The following is a 23904-nucleotide window of genomic DNA, read 5'->3' as shown; positions in this document are numbered from 1 at the left end:
TTAAAATAAAATCCAATGATCTGTGTAAAACCCCAAATTTAAAGAAAAAGGACAGCCAAGAATGAATGGTATTTATCAATTTGACACAAACAGGAGAATGCATTCACCAAAGTCCTTAAAACAAGATAAGTGAATTCTGGCTTGAGAAAGGCTTGAATCAAAACTGAGGGGAGGAGTTCGGGCTTCAAACACAATGTCAATGAAGCAAGCAATCACTGTTCAGGGTGAATTTCCATGTTTTATGAATGACAATGTATTCTTAATTGCTTCAAATGAGGTGCCCCTGGGGAAACTTACCAAGACGAGAACTTTACAGTTGTTTTTGGTAGATAATCTTTACCAGCCTAGCCTGTTTGTATCACTGCATCAACAAAGTTTCTAAAAACCTCGTCCTAAGTATATTTTCACATATATTTTTCAGAATAAGAGAAACATATCATGCAGCTGACATTAATTCCAATTCGGGGAAGATCTGGAGCACGACTACAGCATTTCCACATAAGCTCTTTTCTAATACGAAGTTTAATATAAATATTTTTACTGATAACTCAACACCACGACTTCATTTTATGCCATATGGTAAGCAACCTTGGAAATCAGTATAAAAATCTACATAAAGCTGGTATAGGCCGCCTAGCCTTGAGCCCACAGACTGAAATCATTAAAAATCATTAGCTAGTATTTCGCCCTGAAGTGAAATAGGAGGAAAACAGCTGGAAATCTTTTTAACATTTGTTCAGCTATTGTTTTTAAGAACTCTCTTCATAGCTCACCCCAGGACACCTTATTTTCCCGCTACGAAATAGCAAGGATAGCAAGTTTTTAGCATATTAAAAATAAAAACTAAATTTCAAAGAGTCTAGATAAAGACAACATGTAAGTGAAAATGGCTGTTCCCATCTTTTGGAAACAACTTCCTCATTCAAATGTAAATAAATTGGGAGGCAGAACAGAACAATGGTAGCCCCGTGCAGCCCAGCGGGGTAGGCAGAGCTGCTGAATCCACCTCTGGGGATGGATCCCAGGTATCTGCATTTTCATCACACTCACCAGATGATTTTTATTCCTCTGAGGTTTTAGAATGTCTTTCAAGTTGTTTCATATTTATTTAGCTGTTATACTTATTGCCATACTTTGCAAAATGATATTAGTTCTTCAAACAACATTAGTTGTGTGAATGAAAACTGTTGTCTGCCGTATCAATAAACAAAGGATGTTACAGCCATCAGGCCATTACAGCCGCCCCTGACTGTGAGCCTTGAGGGAACTCAGGATGGAGATCAATGGGCTGCCGGCTGCCAAGACCTCAGCCACTGCAGCCACCCTTGTCCGTGCACCTGAGATGGGAAAGAACAGGATACTAGCCCCAGACAGCTAAGGTGCATATCAAAGAAATGATTTCAGTGAACGCAGACTCTTGCATCTTCCCATACACAAAAAGCCTAGATTCCTTAACTTGAGATGTCTGCTTTTCTTTAATTAACAGTAATCTTTTGGTGTTCTGACTACCTGGTCTTTGTAGCAAAACTCCTATATATCCTGGCTCCTCCTCTACCTCTCCAGGGCAGTCTCTTAGAACTATCTGACAGGTTGTCTCCCAGGCTTAAGTCCTCAGAAAATCCACCAAATAAAACAGAATTCTCAATTTTTAGGCTGTGCTTTTTTTTTTTCCAGTTGACAGTTGCTACTAAGTAAGTTTCCACATATCATTTATTGTTTCTTGACAAATAATGATCTAATATTTTTCATTATTATTATTATTATTACCTTGTTTTGCTTTGCTTTTCTTTCTTACTCTAGCCAAGGCTCCAAGCTAGTACAGATGACTGCAAACATTACAATGTTTTGCAGGAATATTAGTTAGGACCATCTGGTTTGAAACTAACAGAAACCAACTCTTGCTGACTTAAGCAGGAAAAAAATATTTTTGAAGATTATAGGGATTTCTTTATAGAATTTAAGAGTAGGAATTTAGCAAAGATTTCGGAAAAAAGCAGTGATGAACAAGCAGTCCAAAATTCCTGTATGTCTCACTTCATCTCCTCTCTGTATTATTGCTTATGTTTCTCTTACTTTCTGCTGACTCATTGCTTTTCCTGAAGATGTAGCAAGCCAAGCTCTCAAGCTTAAATGTTATTTGGCCAGCTAAAGAAAGTCCTATCTCCCTATTGGATCCACTTCCAAATTTCTAAAACCAAGATTCTGATTGCATAGCCAAGATCAATGGTGCTGCACCTGGATCCAATCAGAATGGCCTGGCATTTGGGTTATGTTGACTTTAGTTGCTGGAGAAGAGGAAATAATTATGAATTAGGGAGGCCATTCCTATTCTTCCAATTTATCTTTAATTTCCAACATACTTCTCTCTCTAGGTGTTCCTTTGTTGGATTGGACAAGCCAGAGGCCATTTTTGACTTTTATGAGACGCTTTGGTAAAGCAATTAGGTCACTGTGTTTAGTTTTAGAGACGTACAGTGGCAGAGAGGATGCCTGTGCCCTCAAAGACAATACAAGTGTTTATAAGAAGAAGGAGGAGGAAGGCGTGAATTAGAGGGGAAGGAGGAAGATGTACAGGAGGGGAAAGGACACGTGTATGAAAATATACAGAGTAACCTACGCTACTTTTAGAGGAAAACTTTTCCTCTGTCCATTTAAATTTGAAGGAGGGGAGAGGTTAAGACTGTGACATAACTGACAATGGACAGATAACAGGACAAAAGACAAGGTTTATTTACATATGCATGCAGGGGTTACTCAGGAACCTGCTGAAATCCAGAGGTAAAGGTTTATATACCAACTTAATGCAAAAGTGTGTGTTGGGGGGACTGGTATGTATATATATATATATATATATATATATATATATATATATATATATATATATGCGCTAAGGGATCGGCAGTCTGTCTCCTTCATGGAATTTGCAGGAAACTCAGAAGGAAGTTAATAGCACCTGTATCAGGGAGTCTCTGTTTTATCAGATAAGCAAGTGCAGATAAGATTTAAAAGGTTTTCACTGTAAAACTGTGATCCTTTCACCACTTTACAGTAGTGTTTTACTAGTAATACAGATGTGCTCTGAAGAACACAAGTCTGAAGAGCATTTCAAGGATGACCAATAAAAGATAGAAGCTGTTGCTAGAAACTTAAAAAATAATGAAATCTAGATAAGCAAAGAGGAGGAAATGCATAAGAGGTTTTCATCCAAAGACAATTTTGTTTCCCCCAGAGTGAGAAAATAGAATCCTCCTAGAGGAGCAGGTGCTGTGAGCAAGGAATTCTCTGTTCTACAATCTTCAGCTATCACTTCAGTGAAGATGATTCCCCTGTCCTTTTTTTCCAACTCCAAAGTTACTCTAGAGCCAGGGTCTTTACTTTCAATTACCTTCTAGATTTAGATGGTGCATAGTTGGAACTGTATTTGAAGGTCATTTGTTACCTGCAAAGTGGTGTGAATAGAAGGCAATTTGCAAAGATCAAAGAGTAATTGAGAACTGTTTGCAGAAGTTATCCACTCTTCAAAGAAATCTGGCAGTAATGAGAAGGTAAAAAGGTAAATAAATAAATAAGATACTATCTTAAGGGAATAGAATGGATGAAGGGTGATTTTATTGGAAGATTAAATAGAAACAGAACAGCTTAAAGACAAAAGCATCTTTAGAGTGGGGGATATTAAATATATAAAAGAGAGGGGCTTTAATTGATGAACTGGAAACCAGTGTTGGAAGGATCATATGTGAAAAAGTAAGATTTAGTAAAAAGCAGTGATACAGCTCAAAAGAGGTATAATGGGACAGAGGAGGATGCATTAAAAAATAGATTTAAAGTACAGAGTAGCATAATTGAAGAGTACCAAATGGACCATTAGCCTTTTCAGTATGGTAGGCAATATGGTCGACAGATTGGGAAGGATTACATGAGGTTAGTAACTAACAGAAACTGGGAAAAGGATTATTTTAGCTGCCAAATCAAAGATACAGGTATAAAATCTACTTAAAAGAAGCCACGGCACTTGTTGGCTTACAATATGGAGAAGTTTAACTCATAGGCACTTAACGGCTGGCTTCAAGGAGAAAAAAGTCATTTCAGATTTAGACATGTTGAATTTGAAGTGATAACGAAACTTCCAAAGAGTAACACAAAGCAGTTAGTAGCAGATATCACACCAAAGCACAGGAGAGAAGGAACAGCCAGAAACCGGAGGACGGAGTCTTTCTTGTAAACGGCAAAGATGACTGTAGTGAAGTAATGACTCCATGCATGCTCCAAATAGCACAGCGGATGCAAGCTTCGGAATGGGGGAGCTGAGTTAATTACAGCAACTGGTGTCTTTGAAGATATTTTCTTGCCATCTTATAACAGCAGTGCTCTCTCCTCCTTGTGAAAGCTTTTACAGTCATGATTTTGCCTGTGGCCATATTTTCTTCTAGCTTAAATTCGTACTATTTCCGTCAATATTCTCAAGCAATAGCATGTCTAAGATACTCTCTGCTATGTCAAGGACTTTCCACAATCTCTAACTCTCTGGTGATCTTTACCATTTGTTTCACCAACCATTTTACTGATAACAACTTGATCTGCCATAAAACCTATACTTTTAAATCAGCATTATATACTCTTCCTTTGTTGCTTCATGGCAAGTCCAACAATATCACTTGCACTACTTTTTGTTGGCCAGTCTGTGCCAAAAACCTTTCCCAAACAAAAACTCGTGGCAGTAAAAGAAGCCACGGCAAAGTAAACACACAACTGCAGACAAAACACAATTCAAACAAATGCAATCGAGTGTCTGCAGTGGGTTGTTCAGATCCTCACTAAGGACCATCGTTACTGTCTGCTGCATTCTTTCATTCAGGATCGCATTGAGATATACATATATATATACACACACACACACACACACACATATATATATAATTTCTAACTATTATCACATAGAATAATAAATAAATCCCATACTATTTATCACGTAGAATTAGAAAAATACTTCATAGACAAATACGACTGTAACAAGTCAGCATGGTTCTGACCACTATTAAATGGCAGGAGCACATAAGAGCTCGGGGGATTATGGAATGTGAATATGAGAAGGCAAAGAAATTTCCCCTATCATATTCTGACACTCTGAGTCCCAGAGAAGGTGGAGAAAGAAAGCGTGTTCTACAGAGTTATGATAATGCTCTCCAAGACAGAACCTAAGGTGATTCCTACACAGAAAAGGAAGAATGATCAGCTGTGAAGACTTAGAATTATTAAGAGCACAGGCTTTGGAATCTGAGAGATTTAGATTAGACTCCTGACTTGCCACTTAGCACTCACTGTAATCGATTTGGCACCTCCCAAATTCCAAAGGGTAACCACAGAGAATAATTTTTATGCAGAGCTACAATTACCAAAGATTTTTGAATGAGGAATGAAACTCTGTTAGGTTATATGAAGACAGACTGATCAAAGAAAATGCAAACAACATTTTTTTAAAAAAAATCTCTAAATCTAACCAGACTAATAAATGAGATGCATCTTATTTTCATTCCTCTTGATGGAGCTAAACAGTTTCCATAGTTCATAACGTGTGTACCATTATTTGTGCTCAAAATCTTTTTCCCAGCCAATATATAATAAATTCTTATTAACATTTTATTTTTCAACTTTGTTTTTAGCTAATTACCTTGTCAAAGACCTAATAGCAGAAATTCTACATTTTTGTACAAATGACCAGTTATCCCCCAAAGACCATCTTCTAAGTATATGTGGCTATGAAGAATTTTTACAAAAGTAAGTATCTTATCTTCAGGTAAATTTTGATCATTGTTATAATCTATATTAAGCCGCACTTCTTTATTTTCTTTTAAATAGACTTTGTGCACACACTGTACTCTTATTATCAACCTTGCCCCCTTTAAGGAGGATTTGAACTTTGATGTCATGTTGACAGTCTTATTCTTGGTTTTATTTTATATTTTGTGTATTTATGGCAACGTGCATTTAAGTAACCTGTGACCAGGATGACCAACCACCTCAGCTCGCCCAGGACTGAAATGGTTCCCAGGACATTGGGACTTCCGGTTTTGAAACCAAGAAAATCCTGGGCAACCCAACTCACCTTATCAGTCATAAAGCTTATAACTGATCACAATTTTAAAAAGAAATTCTTTTGTAATAAGTAATTTTTGACTCAGAATAATATTAGCATGTTAATTAAATACTGATTTTTCAAAATCACAGAGGGTTTGAGTATAACATAACATTTTCATAAAAGAGTTAAGTTTTAAAACACCTTCTTCATTTCTTCATCCAGGCAGCTCATTAAAACAATTAGAAAAGTCTACTCTCTTGTATGTCAACCACAAATACTTACTTGATAGAAAACTTACCCTCTCTTAGTGTACCACAATAACTATTGTCCTGAAATTCCTTAAAAGCCAACCTTAAAAATATAATATACCTTTACGTAAGGAAATATTTCTCTCCTGCTGCTGCGTATTTCTCTCCTGGTATTTACATTTCCCCTTTGGCTTCTACAAGTCCCTAAAGACTGACAATAGTCTTACAGAAGTAAAAATGTATTTCTTTTAAGACATCCATTGTCACCATCGTTATTTCACCATGAATGTGCTTGAAAATATCTTGCGGATAATTTTCTTTTACTGTGCAATGTTAAATGAGTGACTTTTAAGACTGATTATTTTCCCTTTTGTATTCACAGTTGTAACAAAATAATAATATTTAAATGAAATTGCAGATGTTTTGTTGCACTAGCTCACAGATGGTCCCTCTTTTCCTTGTCTGTCTAAATCTAACACAGCTCCTACTGCTCCCAACATATGATTTTTGACCTTATATCCAAAGAGCAAGAAGAAATACTGCAGTAAATGTAATCTTATACTGACTACTCATTAAAACTCAGCTTTTGAACGTGCAAGTCTCCAAAGCACATCTGGAATTCAGTTAATGCCAAAACATTAGACACAAAGAACAAAAAATAGTATCAGATATTTGCATTTAGTCTTATCAGTAGGAAACCTCATTCAGAAAGCAAAAATGCTGAAGAGACAGAAATTTGGAAAAGTATAATGTGGAGAAAATTTATAATTTAGGATCTTGACTTGATGACTGTTTCAAATGAGTAAATCACCCATAATTAGATAGCTCAGTTGTTGATTACTAAAAATGCTGTAAATTTTTAAAATCTCTGGGGTATTAAAATGGTGGAATGAATGGCTATGTAGTATCAACTTAAGTAAAAATGCACAACGTGAGAGCTGCAAGTTTCAGTTTTTTGGGGGGTCTTATTAAGAACTATCGCCTGGGAGGCAGCCTCTCAGCTAGCTCTGAGGAACTGCTCTGAAGAGTTAAGCTGGGGAGATCAGCTTATACGAGACTTTGCAGAAGGGGTATATGCAGTCAAACACACGTCTGGGTAGAAGGTCACTGCTAATCAGGAGGCACATATATCTTAATAATTTTCGTGCTTTTCCAAGTATGGAAAGATGCAAGAAATTGGATTCATAAAGTTTCCCCTGAAAATATCTAATCTGTTGGCCTGTTCTGCCACTTTTCGAAGAGCACAGAATTTCTCACTCCTGATCTCTTCCCTGAATACCTTTCAGGGTGTGAAGCTCAGTGACTGCAGTGGCTACTGACTCAATCCTTGTAGAGCCAGATGGCAAGCAACTTTAGCTAGCAGGGGGACTGCATGAGAGGGACAAGTAGACGAGGACAACCAGTTTCAATATGAGTTCAGCAACAATGATACAGTTTTTAGAGAAACAAGTTTTGATATATAAAATAATTCATTAAGTTTGAGACATGTTGAGCATGTGAGTGCCAAGAGGAATCTGATCTTGAGAAAGCAGATCAGATTTTAGAAAATCTGGGGGGACTGGGAATCATTAGCTCTAAGAGGGAATGAAAGTCTTCAAAATAGATGAAATCACATAGAGAAAGTGGCAAAAGAAATGATATTGAGAACATTAATATTTAAAAGATGGAAGGAGGAAGAGGAACAAAAGAAGGAAATTGAAAAAAAGCAACTTAAATTTTAGGATATCCTGGAAAATATGTCTTTCACAAGAAGGAAAGAGAAAATTTCAAATGCTAAATATAGTGTCAAATGCTGAAAATAAATATTAGATGAGGATTGAAAGATCATCATTAAATTTGGCAATTAGGAAGTTAGCTGGTGATCCAAGTAGAACAGGTTTAGTAAAACAAAGGGGAAAAAAAGCAAGATTGCAATGAACAAAGAAGAATGGAAGGTGTTAAACAGAAACCATAAGCAGACTGTTCTCTCAGAATAACGTGTGGTGGGAAAAGCCTGGAGAAAAATGGGGTGTCTGATGCTGAGGAGAATCAGTCTGGAGATCTGGGAAATGTGGATAAGAGAGATTTGAAAATAGTCACAAGCTGAAGGGAAAGAACCAATGGAGAGGGGAGTATTGAAGGCAGGAAATACATCACTGGTGAGGAGTCAGAGAGGGTAGGATCAAGAAGACAAATGAAGAGGTTAGTAGTGCTCTAAAGGAGGAACTTGCCTTCCGAGAAAGACAGCAGGAGTTCAAATGAATATGAATTAAAAAAATTTTTAATAACCAAAAAGATAACTATGCACTCGGAAAACTGGAGCTTTGGTAAAAACAGGAATGCTTAAGGAAGTGGCATGGAAATGAAAATAATAATAATAACAATAAAACAAGGAAACCTACTTTACTCATTAAAAGCCTCTGTTTACAGGCTAGAGTTTTCACACGTAATGTCATTCATTCTTTTATAAGAAAAGCATGATTATTCCTATTTTACATATGGGAAAATAGAGGCTAAAAAAATTAAATGACTTGCCATAAAGTTGGTGATAAAATTGGAAGCAGCAACGTCAGGGTAGCACGGGTTTATCTGTGTGCCAAGCCCACAGTCTTTCCACTCCATAATGAAGCCTCCTTTCATGATAAAGGGCCACTTGAAAACAAAAACTACAGGGTAACCCTTCATAAGAATATTGACCATACATACAAAAAAAAAAAGAATAATGACCATGTATTAGTGCACTAAACATGGGTTTATAATCCAACATACAGCATTTAGGCAAAATTCAAGGAAAAGAAACGTAACATACAGGGCATTCATTTGCTGACCTATATAAAATTTTTCAAACTCTTTACATAGGAAATGTTTAGAAATGATTTGACTAAAATAATGATAAGTCATAGTCACTGAAGGTGGACTTTTACTGTCACTTCCAAATTTGTGACTAGATAAAAATTAATTTTCTTTTTTGAATTTTGAGACTGTTTAAGCAAGTAATATGAAAGCAAATCCTTCCCACTATTGCTAACACTACTCTATCACTATTGCTGGCAAAATGAGTTAACCTCCTTTAACTTCAAATTCTTTTCCTTCTAAAAACTGAATTTTAAATATATTTTTCTACTTTAAAAATGAGCTGTAGGATTATACTTTAGTAATCTTTAATTCCAAATGTAAAACTTTTATTAAGCCTCTGCTAGTCCTTTCATTACGTACGGATTGCTTTAAGCTCCTGTGAGTCATAATTGTAAATAAATTAAAAATGTTTTATGGCTGTTAAAATATACTAAACTAAAGAATGGAAAAGTAGTCCCCTTTCAAAAAAAAACCTACTATTACTTTTGTAGAAGGACGCAGAAATATTTTTCATTTTAAGCTTCCCTTATGTTATCAGATCTATGCTTCTTAATCTGCTTTATGAAGATAGTGATAAATTATATTTAGTTGCTACTTTTGCAGTTTCTCATCTACTTTGGATTAGATAAGGGCAGATTCTTAAAATTTAAACTCCTGGGTGATGCTGAAGCTTAAGCCGATGGTCCATGGTTCACATTTCAAGGAGTAAGCTATTAGAGGCCAGGGGTTACTAGTGACTTCAGAATTTTGACTCAATGGGAAAAAATACATAATTAAAAAAAAAACAGTGTCTTGCACGAATACTGAATTTAGTCAACAAAACAATTAAGATGTTACATTTCATAACATACTGAAAAATGAAGAAAGGTAACTTCCCTAGCAAGCCCAAATTCCTCTTTTCATAAGTCAACTATTTTACTTTTATAACTCATTGAACCCTCATCTTAGTCTAGTATTACAAATGTTTTCTGTCAATTAAAATCTATTCTCACTCTGTCTCTGGCTCTTGCTCTGGGAATTCCTCTCCCTGTTCAATGCTTTTACAAATCCAGTAATTCACTTTAATATCACGTTTCCATAAGTCTTCTTAAAATAAGAAGGTTACTGGCATCTTATACCTGGTTATCATTCTCTCCTTACCAGACACTTCAATTAATATCAAGTAGAGTTTCCTTAACTATCAGTAGTTTTCTCAAAAACCGCTTTATAAACAGGGTGTTTAAATTATGAGCAAAGAGTAAATCAAAGCATTAAAACTTTATTGACCTAATCATAGGCTCTTCATAGCTTAAAACAAAGTTGTGCACAATATGAAGTCTGGATACTGAATCACCAAATGAGAGAAAGATTAAATAGAGAAATAACAGAAAAATGTTAACACCTTCCGTTACATTCCTGGTTTTAGCCTCCAAATTAATTACCATGGTAGGAGTGTCCTTGGAAATGCCACTTACTAGGACTGCAGGTTTTCTGTTTCTTACTCCTCATCTATGTGATTTAAGTAATTTCCCAAAAATCTTGCTGTAAGTCTTACTTCCTAATTCAACTTAAAAACAATTTTCCTTATCAGCTGCTATGTGAAACAATGAAATTTACTGCTTAAAAGCTTTTGTTGAGTAAATCACGACTGCACTGTCAGCAGTAAACCACAAGTGCCACATAAAGAGAAACTGAACAATCTTTCTTGAAAATTCTGCTTGGATCTGTTGCTTACAGTTATGGCCAGGCTTTACATCCTTGATTTAAATAACACAAAATAAAATTTTTCTTTATTAGTTAATTGACTCAGAGTACTAAAAAAATGTAAATGAAAAAGAAAACCTATGGTAATTACAAATCTTACTTTGAAATTGTCATATACATTCTTAAATCTAAATTCAGAAAGCAGTATCCAGCTCTCTATTCCTCACTAGCATTGATTAGTTTTAGTTTTTTGCAGGGGAGGGGTGGTAATCAAGTTTGTTTGTTTGTTTGTTTGTTTATTGGAGATTGAACCCAGGGACCTTGTGTATGCTAAGCATGTGCTCTATCATTCGAGCTATACCCTCCCCCCAAGCATTGATTAGTTTGATCTGACCATCTACTGGGGAGTCCTTTTTCTCTCTCCTGACCTCTCTGAGGAGAGAAAATGTTGAATTCCTTTGATTAGAGTGAGAAAGTCCCCTGCAAATATTAAATCTAATTAGAATTTTAAAATAATCCTCTTAAGAAAACTTCTATTTAAAAAAAAATGTTTTACCTAATCCCATGACAATTTGTATTAATTTATTCTTTAAACATTTGATTATAAATTGGAATTGCCTTTTATTCAACATAAAAATCGGACTACTAATTACCAGTGAGGAAAAGGGTAGGTGATAGTGCATAAAGTTTAAGGTAATAGATTATACTCATTAGTAGTAAAAACTTACTTGCACATATCCTTGGGGAGGGAAAATGAGTCTTTTCATTATCAATGAAATTAAGGATTTCATTTTGCAAACCTGAATTGATTATTTTCAGCATATTCAGAACAGACTAAAAATTCCAATATTATATAATCTACTCTGTTATTACTTTTTAGATTTATTTTGAGGAAAGAAATAGATTAAGGTGTGTTTCTCTTTTACATAACTTTGCCTTCCTCTTTTAAAATCACAGAACCATATCAGAGCATCAGAAAGAACACACCATATCTTTGAGAGCTCTCACACACAATAATAAAAACATAATCTGTGAATAAATCATTCATTAAGAGTATCTTGAGTTATTTCAATTTAGTTTGGATCTCCTTCAAAGTACTTTTCCTAATGTTTTAAAATTAACTTTCATTGCTATCTTTACTAAGTAGTTAACTAAAAATTAATAATAATATACCTTGTAAACTTGCATTTGGTTCTAACCAATAACTGTGTACTAGAACAAATGTCCTAACATGTGAATACTCTATACATACCTTCATTTGTAAGCAATTCCGCAAAGAACGAGCCTGTGCTTGATAGAGGTTGATTATTATTGAAAGAAACATATAACAATTATAGCGTGTTTCTGCCCCAAGTTTTTTAAAAGCTTTGTGATTGTGCAAGCATCATTAGCCAACAGATTTGATAAAAATAGTCACAAAGCTATTGCATGATTTTCCCATGAAGACAAGGCAAATCAGAACAAAATGCAGGTACACAATTTCATTATACCTAAAACTATAATAGCCAACATGTAGCTATCAAGTCACTTTTGTTACTCAAAAATACTTTATAAAATTTAATTTTTTTTCAATTATAAATTACCACATAATTTATAACCACATAAAGCAACTTCAAAGTTTTTTTTAAAGGCTAGAGAAAGTGGGGAGAAGTAACAAAATTCTAAAAGCTAAGAATTATTAATCCCTCTAATTTTGAATTAATGGAGGTTTAAATAACCTAGCTCTCTGTTTTTCTTAAATAAGGTAAAGATATTAGCTGAGTATTTAAATTATATAGTATTTCGAATTATTCAGTATCACTTTAATAAGGCTTTAATGTGCTATTTAAATCTTAGTTCTTGAATGGTTTGTATTAAAGACCACTGAATGTTTCTTTGGAGATTTTTGGGAAAAATAATGAAACCTTCAAATAGAATAAAATTTATATTTTTAATCTCCTAGGTTGGTGACTGCATTACGAATTTTACATACCATACCCCCCAAATAACTGGAGTTTAGTATATATTTTTGCAAAAGATACAAAGTTCGAGCTTCACTGCTTTGTCTCTTTCATGCTGATGGACCCTCGGTGTTAGTCAACACCATTTATACAGATTGTTGGGCTATTACTTGTCTTTTATGAATGCATTGCTAAATAGAGAGGGCACTGTAGAATTATTAAGTTGTTATAAAACATTTCCTCTAGATTAAAAAAAATTCCTTGAAGTATATTCAATTTCATTTTCTTTTTGATTTAAAAAAGTACGTTACTATAGATGCAAAAGGATAAACCACATTCAAGCAAAGAGGCAATCAAGGATAGCTGCCTTTTTACAGGCTGGAGGGAATCCTTAAGCAAAATGGGGTAAGATCTCTTTGGTCCAGTCTTCCCTTGAGTAGTTGCTGTTGGTGTCAATTTATGCCCCATAGAAGGTCTCTGTTCAAAATCATGACTTTCCTCTACTAACCACCCCATGGCGGTAAGCCCTAGTTTCAAAATTTCACCTACGCTTGTCTCTCCAAGTCATGAAGGTTAACTTTTCTTATTCATGGTTCCCTTGAAAGCAAAATAACTATAAATGTGAGGAGCACTGGTCAAGGAAAACAACATACTGCTGATATTTATCTATGCTGAGCCAGCAATAAATATCACTGGCATAAAATCCAGGGCATTTCCAATAGTTACAAAGCTTACTAGCACTAAAGATACAGTAGATGTAATACCATAGAAATTTTTAAGTGGCAATCATCAAAGGACTGTATATAATTAATATCTTAATATTTTGTTATTCTCACATTTCCTGGTCCACCTAAGTATCAAAAGTCAGCTTAATTACTGAGTTTTCTTAAAGAAATATATTTAATAGCTGTCAGCAATCCTGGCTCTCAATATTTACAAAATCAAATTAAAATGCTTTTTTTTCTATGTACGACTATGTCACAAAACTTCTGTGTGACTACTTTGTAAATGTACGAATGGAGAACAGTTAGACCTACATATTCTATCAGATAAGGATATGTATTTATTCCCATGAAAGAGTAATGCTGATAAATGTGAGTTTTTTAAGTAGTGCAGGGGCTGATGGGAATCAGTACTCACAGGTTGGACATTATTTAGGGTGTCTTTTCAGCCCACAGGACAATTTTAAAGTATTTGTGTATCATTTTCTTGGTGTTAAGGTCATTAATCTCTCTTTATATAAACATACTGCCATAGAAATACTTTAAAATACCATGAGCTACTTATGAATAGGAAATAGGAGTAATTATGTGCAAAGATTCAGCCTTTTGGTGTTCATCTTAAATGACAGGTATGCTCATAACAGTTCCTAAAATAGTAACTAGCATATAACTGGAATCAAACATTTGTTGAGAGAAGAAATAAATGGATGTGCAGAATTTTGATTTACCAGTATTTATGAAGATGAAAATAAAACTTCTGACTGTGTCTTAATGATTGAGTTCATTTAACAGTTGAAATTTTTTACATTATTAAACAAAACTACTAAGCAGCTATATTTGAAATGTTACCAGGTTGAGAAAAACACCTGGTATGTATAATCTGAAATAGAAAATTCCAATGTTCACATTACAAACCTAGTAATACTGTGGCCTGTACTCTTAAGCGTTCAAACTCTGCTCTCCACATTTCCCATCTTAGCGGCAGTATTTTTCATTTCTCTTTATCTTGGTATGGTAGCCCTTCTTCCTATCTTTTCTGATACCACAAGTCCTCAAACACACATTTGATTTTCCTTATCCCAATTACTAATTATATTCTATATACCACCATTCTTTCTATTCTTTAATGCTTTATTTTCTGTTTCTTCTCTTTCATTTTCTCTAGCTCAGCACTATCTAATAGAAATACAGTGTGGGCCACATAATTGAGTTTCCTAGCCACATTAAGGAGATATAAAAAGAAATGGGTGGAAATAAATTTTAATGCAATATTTTACTTAGCTCAATATACCCCAAATGTTATCATTTCACCATGAAATCAAAATTTTAAATATACTGAGATGTTTTATATTACTTTTGTATGCTAAGCCTTCAAAATTCAGTGCGTATTTTATGTTTACAGCACATCTTGACTCAGACCAGCCACGTGTCAAGTGCTCAGTAGCCACACGTGTCTAATAGCTACAGTGTTAGACAGTGTAACCCTAGGTTATCAAAGACAAATCAAAACAGTGGTCTTGCCAAAAAGTGATGGCAAAGTGGTGAATAAGAGTTGATAGCTCTTAAAAAGTGTGATGGTTATTGGAGAATCTGCAGTCCTTTAAATAACATCAGAAATTTAAAAGTGACAATTCTAGTACAGTAACAGTTTTTGTTATTGCTAACACACACACGAAAAGGACTGTTTAGTATTTTAAACACGATGCCCCTCAAAAGATGATGTACCGAATACAACATGTTTCTGTGACATGAATTAGCTTTTCAGAAAAGTCACCTTCATACACGTACATTTTTCGGGCATATTAATGTTCTGCTCCACTAAGTAACACTGGCTGAACGCAAAGTACACATGACACTGCTGAGGGTGACAGTGCTGTCCCAGTGACCAGCGACCATTCACCCGACATGCAGTTTTTTCTCAACTTGGCCTCAGGCTCTGTCTTGAAAATGCTCACTGAAGAATTCACAATTTTTGCACATGCTGTCCTCATATTATATTCAACAGCATCAAAATTTTCTTATATCCCCTTCCACCAAGCCAAAGACACTAAAAAGCCAGGTTTATTACTTACTATAATGTTTCTTAAAGTTTCTGAAATTAGATGTGTCTTTTTAAGACTGTGCTAGTGTTTGTATTGAGGGGTGTGTGTGTGTGTGTGTGTACAAGCAGCTGTGCTCTGATTAGAGAACTGCATTGATCTGAGTGGTCTCCCCCAGCCCTATTTCCCCATGAGACCTTTTACTTTTAGCCCACAATTTGCAGAACACCTCATTCCCCCCTTTCATGAGAAGAAACACATGTATCACATTATAGCAGGAATGCTTGAATCCATAAACAAACTTCAAGTGTGCTATATTTACTACAAATATTTATGTTCTAATCTCTAGTCTTATTTTGTTGAACCCAGTGTTCTTACTTGCAAAATGAGACCAGAAAAGTACTTCCTTTCCATTTTTTGAGATCTTTCTTTCTGCAAAATTATTCCCATAATTGAAATGATAATTATATATATTCAGGACTGCATTAATATATTAGACTGAAAATGTAAATTCACCCACCAGACCACCAAAATTCTCATGAAATGATAGGAAAAAATATTAATAGAAAACCTTCTGGTAAAACAAGAAAGAGTGAGAGCATGGGAAGGGCAGAATGACTGCATGGGGACTGCGGAGTTCTCACGGAAATGTCAAAAGATGTTTAAAATAGGAGGGGCTTGGGACATTCGTTTGACAGCTTTATAAAAAACAGACAGTTTTCTAAGGAATAATGAATATTCAAAATTAGCTCAAGGAGAAATATAAAAGTGAAATAGAACAAAGAGCAGTAGGGAGTGAAAAATGTAGTTTTAGGCAAATTGCACCAAACCTTGAGGGAATATATAATTCTCAATTATATAAACTATTCCAGGCAGATAAAAAGGTATATGTGGCTTACAAGGTTAATTGTAATGCCTAAAATAAATAAAGACAAAACACAAAACATTAAGATTATAGGCCTATCTACATTTTGCTGTATTAAAAAAAAAATCCTTTAAAATTGCAAATTAAATCTACCAGTGGATACATCTACTCAAGAATGTAAAGATAATTACACCTTAGAAAAATCTACTGATTTAGTTAAAATATTAACACATTCAAGGAAAAAAAGGTCTTCTCAATATGATGCATTCAGTAGATGCAGAAAACTCATTAAATAAAGTCTGAAGCTTATTCATCATTTAAAAAAAAATCAAGAAAATAGGTAAGAAAAGTATATACCAGGAACACAAAACTATCATTTGTCAATAATTTGATGCATTCTATATAAAGTCAAGAAAAAGAAAAGGATGTCTATTTTCATTACTACTATTCAACTGTGTGCCAAGAATCCTAGACATCACAATAAGATTAAAAAAAAAAAAACCGAAGAAAAATAGTGGAAAGCAATAGATGAAGTTGAATTACTTTAAAAGAACATAATTTTCTACTTAGAAAATTCAAAATGATCAACTGAAGAACTACTAGGTATTATAACAGGATTCCATAAGTAAAATCAAGACATAAACCCCACTAATAAATATTACGGAAAAATCTTTGAATTGTAATAGAACAGAATCTATGAAATATCTTGCAAAAGGCATATGTGTAAGATCTACCTGAAAGAAAACGAACACTTACTCAAGGGCATAAACGAGAACCAGACTGTATGCAGACATATATTTTTCCTTGGAAGGATTCAATATTAGAAAAAAGCCAACTATTTTTGTATAACTCCATAAATAAAATGTCAACACTATATTAGCATTTCTCCTTAACATCGCCACAGTAATTCTAAAATTGTTCTGGAAGAGAAATTGCACAAAGATAATTTTTTTAAATGAGGACTCTCATTTATTTCCACACTTCAAATATGCTAGGAAATTAAATAATTGAAGCAATTTGGTATTGGCACAGGAATAGATGTATGGGTTAATGGAATATTTAGTGTCCAGAAACAGATCCTATATTTCTGAAAATTGTTCATGTGTTAACTGTGACAGGTCAAAGATGAAAAGATGTCCTCATTAATTAGGGATGTTTGGGTAAATTGTAATTATGTTGGAAAAACATCTAAAATTGGACCTGTATATTCCTCTTTACTCAATAAATGCATTCCAGATAGATCATTAAAAACTATTACTGCTGAATTAAATGTACAAGATACAACTTTAAAAGATTAGAATAATCATCTTAAGAATCTAAACCAGTTCTTCATTCAGGCTGTTCCCCAAGTCCAAGAATATGCTTCTTACTATAGAAGCTGGAACTGGAAATTAAAGATAATTGCTTACAGGTTTGGTTTATGCCAGAAAGATACAACATTATAATGAGCAGATCCTCATCTTATGTCAATGGCTTCCTTTATTCTAGCACCAAAACTTTGGATATTGAGAAACTATTTAATTATTTTTAGTTTCAAAATAAAGTATATTAAATATCTGTATTTTCTGTAATTCCTTCTAACTTTTTTGATCAACTGATCTACTACTTTTCTTGCTTTCATCAGGTAAATTATAAAAGAATCCGTAACCAAAATTTGAAATGATCTCTACTTGGACAACTGTTGGCTAATGAAAGAGAACTAAACTGAAGTCATATTAAGCTCTAAGCTTTATTTGATAGTGTGATCTAAATACTGATTGAACTGAGGTTGAAATGGAAAAGATTTAAGATATGTTTGCCTTAAAAATATTAGGCAACCAATGGAAAATCAAAACATATTTATGTCCCCAAGCCTCTAAAGATAGAGGAAAAAAAGAGATGCAAAGAAGATTCAAGTAATCACAAAAAAAAATGAAGGAAAAAAATTTAAACAACAAATATGGTTAATATAAACCTACAATAACATAGCAAATGGTATTGCTATGAGTGGAATAGTTTAAATTTTCTGATAAGAAGCAAAGTCACAGAAAACAAGTTAAAAGAAATTCAGCTATAGGTTAGAGACACAGCTAAAATAAAATGATCTCATTTTTAACATAACTATGTGTGATTGGCCTTTTAGTTTGGCCTACAAAAAAAAAAGTGCAATAAACTCTTGGTAATTGTTATTTTGGAAAAAGAGAAAGAAAATAATTTTTAAATTTTTTGTTTTATACAATTTAGTACAAATCAAATGTTTTCTCTGAAAATATATTTCTATAAAGCAGCTTTAAAAAGGAGAAGATTTATAGGGAAAAAATTCTCTACAAAATCTGATAATTACCCGGATCCTACCATACACATACACATACACACACACACACACACACACACACACACACAGGGAGGCGAAGATAAGGGAAGAACTTTAGAAAGGAGGAGAACTGACAGATTTAGCAAATAAAAACATAAGATGTTCAGTTAAATTTGAATTTCAAAAATTCAAATGTTTCTTAGTATTAGTATGTATCAAATATTACATGAAACATACGTATACTAAAAATTTTTATTCAGAGTTATCTGAAATTCATATGTACTGGACATCTATTTTATCTGGCAACCCCAGTAAGGGATATACATACAGGTGAGTGAAGTAAAGTCAGTCCAAGACAGCAGTAGCCATATCAGAGGCTGAATTCACTGGACGGGGGGTCCAGGGTCCAGACGTCAACACACTGAGGAAAGGAAGCTTTGAGAGCAAGGTGGGTCACTACTCTTAAAGTGGTTGCCGAATAGGAACAGAAAAACAACCCTCAGCGTGGAAAGGAGAGCTGGGGTTGGGGGAGGTGGAAGGAGAGGAACTTGAGTCTACGTGACAGAATATGAGAACGGCCGCTGGAGGAAGGCAGGAATCAGTGATTCCACGAACTCAAGGAATACACTGGCCATGCCTTATGTCTAGACGAGCAGTAGAAATACCCCAAGGAACGATACAAGAGCACTGTGGATGGCAATGGCATGGGAATCTAGGTTAGAGTAACAAGAGGAAAGGTGATAGGAGGGGAAACACATGCTGTGAACACTAATACTCACCATTTTGGTGGGTGGATCGGTGCTGGGTTTTCTTAAAAAATAGCAACTGTCAGAATAAGAACATTTACAGAGAATATAGCAGATATCAAGAGAGCAATGCTCTATTTGTCTGACATTGCTGGGACTAGTAAGTTCCAAATATTTAATGAATTTTCCAGATAAAAGAATATATCCCCTTACGAGCCCCAATTTTTTTTATTGAAACATAGTTGATTTATAATGTGTTAGTTTCAGGGCCAAATTTTTAATACAAGTGTTTTTTTTCTCCTGAAATCCTTCATATATTTGACCAAGGTCCTTAAATAAAGTGCTACATTAACATAATTTATCCTTTGTAATGACTCAGAGTCACTAGCGATATCAAAATTTAAAGCTGTAAAGGAGATCATATAATAAAAGCCCTTCATTTAAAAGTGCAATCAGTTGAATTCAAAACAATACATTATGAATCAGTAATTTACTGTGCTCATCATTTAATTTGTAATTAGGAAATATTTAGAGAGAGAGAGATAGAAAGGAAGGAAAGGAGGGAGGGAGACAGAAAGAAAGAGAGAAAGGAAGGAAGGAAAAGAAAAGAAAATTATACCATTAGAAATTTCTTTTTTTTTTTAAACTGGGGGGGGTGGTGGTAATTAGATTTATTTATTCATTCATTTTAATGGAGGTACTGGGGATTGAACCCAGCACCTTGTGCATGCTAAGCAAGCACTCTACCACCAAGCTATATCCTCCCGCAGAAATCTCTGAAATGTGTAGGAATATTTTTTGTTTAATCTGCTTGTCAAACCTTTGATGTAGACATTAATATCCCGACTCTAAAAAAGAAAACATTGAGTTTCAGATAGTTTAACTGGCCTAAGGCCAGGAAGCTAATAAATCTGTCCATAAAGCTCATGACATTTCTACCATACTGCTGTTTCCATGACACAGTGGTTCCCCATGTACACTTCGTGGCATCAATTAATTGTTCTCAGCTTTGAGACAGCTGAGTAAAACTAACTTCAGATATATTAAGTATTCTTTTTGTCCATTCAAAATGTGTCTAATCATTTCCTAACATATGCTTTGAAAATAAGTGTAATATCTTGTCAACACTGAATGTGGAGATATATATGTGTGTGTGTGTGTGTGTGTGTGTATGAAATTGACAGACAGACAGGTATAAAACTAGGGATATATATGTGTGTATGTGTGTGTGTATATATATATACACACATACAATTTTTATCAGACTAAGTTCCAAAAATAAGAAGAAATGAAGTCAGGGAGGAAAACATACACTTGAGGGTATCATGGGATGAAGTGACTGTGTTCATTTTTTTTCTCCTTCAGTGATCATTATTTGGGGAGCCACAGAATATTTCAGAAAAACAAATCTGTTATTCAACTTAATCTACAGAAAAAGAGGGAAGCTCCAGGAAAGCTATCTCGAAAGGTAAGACTTTCTTACATTGGTTCCAATTAGCAAATGGATTATTTTAAGGATGATATTCCCAACTTTGGAATGTGTAATTTTGGACTTACACAGATTAGTGAATACATTTTCATTTGAGTGTATTTATTAAAACACAGTAAAATATTTATCTATATGTCTGTTAACAATTTGGACTGAAATAATTACATGAACACATCACTATAACCTCAGTATAATAAATCAATTGTTCTCTTCAAAAATCATTTATAAGAAACTTATTACTGTTATCCTATTCATACTATCTATGAATCCACTAGGAAGTGAATGAAATAGAAAATGTGAAGGAGAAACCACAGAAGGAAGAAAAATAACACAACTCTTGTTCTAATTGAAGACAATGCTGGTGTCAACACAGTTTTGATCAGGACAGATTAATATTCATAATATATATAATAAAACTACCTAGAAAGGGATTACTGTACTTTAATGACATAGTTTCATGCTGTTAGATATAAATTTTATTCCCTGTGTGATGTCTTGAGTTATTTCAAACCCTAATTGCACAGTATGCAGTGAACTTTGATATTTCGGCAGTTTTTTTTATCTGTAGGCTCTTCCAATTACCTGCGTTAAGCAAAAATCTCATCACCCTGTCATTTACATCAGATAACAGATTTCCAGTGCATGACTCTTTTTTTCCTAGTCTGAGGTGCTTCATCATAAAAAGTTGTCAGGTAGTGCATTAGGCTGCAATATTTCTATGTGGAACATAACATAATGAGGCCAAAAGAGAGTTGTTTAGAAATATCTTTTGGAACTGGTACCCCACTCAGCCGGTGTTGACAGCACCAGGGCTTTGCATCTGAAACCTCTACAAAGAAACATCATAAAGTACAACTAATTCCCTCAGTATTAATAAGCCTAAGAGTCTTCAAATTGTTCTCAATGTTGATGAAAACACTGAAATCACCAAGTTTCACTTCAACAGAGGGGAAGAGAAAATGTATGACTCTAATTTCTACTCGTGTTTAGAAGTTACATATTGCTTAAAAAAAAAGTTATCTTACTGGTAGTAACTGACAAATCGCTACCATTTCAGTTTTGTGTAAGTGAAGTTCTATTCTTAAATGCATGTTAACTCCACTACTTTGGTATCATACATATTGAGCGTATACTTTACATCTAGAAACTTAACATTTCTATCATATTTAATCTTTACAACAATTCCACGTGCCCAATATAATTAAAAATAAGGACACTGAATCCCAGGGAACTCTTGACTTTCCTCAGGCCACGTTCACGGAACTGGCAAGTAGAGGACCTTGGATTTGAGCCCAGTCAGTGAGTCTCCACATACCTTCTGCTACCATTTTATATGACAGACACTTAGAACTTGTGGGCTACATTCAAAAGTTATAGATGTCAGTTTCAGAGCAATTACTCAGAATTGTGGCTTTATATATTTTTTATTTTGTTTTGTTTTCCACAGTTTTATCCACATGCCCCAAAGTCTGGGGCATGATCGGTATTCAGTGAATTAACCATATTAAGTATTAGGCGCCAGACATTGTTATCAGTGCTTTATATGTACTGAATTTTTTATTATGTACTAGTAATAGTCAAATAGCAAAAATAATAGGATGTTACACTATATGATATTTTAGTCCTTTTACTATTAAAAACTCTGAAACTATATTAATGTTAGTAGAGACACAAACATTTCAAAAATGTACTCATGATATTGAAAATATTGAGGACTATGGACATCAGTGTGTTATGTCTAAATGGTGTATATGTTGCAGTCTGATGTATCACACTTTTTGTTGTAAATTTTTAATACCCATAGAGTAGGTTAAATTACCATTTTAATTGAAAACCCTATATTTAACAAAACAAAAATAAAAAGGTAATTGTCTTGTTTTATAGAATCGTCTTTCAGGAATGGATATGGTATGTTGATTAATTTAACATAACTGAGACAATTTAGCAACTTGTGACCCTTTTTCATGATCTGAATTGCTATATTTAAAATAAATGAGCCATGATTTTTTTCTTTTATGAATCCATGCTAAGGGAATGGTAAACAGTCTCCTCTCTTAATTCTATTATTTAAAGTGGTTTCAAAATTCCCTATGATTTTCATAATTTTAGCTGTAAGCTGAACATTTATGAACAATTAAATCTTCTTTCTAGTAAAACAACATAAAATTAACTTGATAATATTCTTTTTATATAATATTAGGAATATAATGATTACTATCATTCTATTAAATTTATTGACACCAATACCTTTCAATAGCTATTTTAGCGTTTTCTAATTGTAAAAGGCATTGCAAAACTCAGTTCATCTCAGATGGCTTTCCTATTTTAAATTGGCTTTTATTATACTGATATATGGTGATTTTATTCATGTTGTACAAGATTATTCATAAAACAGGCTGACAGTCTTTTTTTAATCTTTTTTTAGGGGAATATAGTTTTTTTTTTTTTCCCTAATGGAGGTACTGGGGATTGAACCCAGGACCTTGTACATGCTAAGCACGCACTCTACCACTCCTCCCCTCAGTTGACAGTCTTTAGAAATCATTTTAGATTTCAAAAATTTAAAATCTCCATCTTGAGTAGATGTGATGTGAATGGCTGAGACTTTAAAAAAAATTGTTTTGCCTTTCTCTCTCTCAAATTTGATCAAAAGTATTGCCAACATTGTAAATATTAAATCATAAAATTAAGATTTCTTTCTAGCTCAAGGAAATATTCACAGGACATTTACAGCAATAAACTTTTGTATGGAAAAAGGAAAAAAATACCTTCATATTTTTCTTAACAAGGGTATGACCTTCAGCTTTGCAGAAAAGTAAAACTGCACAATATATTCCATGGACAACTGCTCAGACTTTCCTCCAACATTCTGAGATCCTTTAAATAAAATTTTTTATCTTGTAAGTGGCTATATGACAAAGGCCAATTTTCCCCTAAAAAGTATCTCTGGAAGCCAGGTAGAGTGGTT

The 23904-nt window shown here is 34.0% G+C and overlaps 1 protein-coding gene across 1 annotated transcript in view; it reads left to right on the top strand.

Annotated features, from left to right (window-relative positions):
- PIK3C2G (phosphatidylinositol-4-phosphate 3-kinase catalytic subunit type 2 gamma) overlaps positions 1 to 23904 on the top strand; it is a 269311-nt gene that overhangs the window by 19632 nt on the left and 225775 nt on the right. Inside the window, exons 4-6 of the mRNA XM_072954194.1 lie at positions 422 to 579; positions 5661 to 5775; positions 20813 to 20915. Of these exons, the coding sequence (XP_072810295.1) occupies positions 422 to 579; positions 5661 to 5775; positions 20813 to 20915 (376 nt within the window). The remainder of the gene's footprint in view (positions 1 to 421; positions 580 to 5660; positions 5776 to 20812; positions 20916 to 23904) is intronic.

This window comes from Vicugna pacos, chromosome 34 (assembly GCF_048564905.1).
Source record: "Vicugna pacos chromosome 34, VicPac4, whole genome shotgun sequence".
In the NCBI taxonomy this organism is placed as follows: domain Eukaryota; kingdom Metazoa; phylum Chordata; class Mammalia; order Artiodactyla; family Camelidae; genus Vicugna; species Vicugna pacos.
The sequence above is the reverse complement of the archived record's forward strand: the minus strand, read 5'-3'. Positions and strand labels throughout refer to the sequence as shown.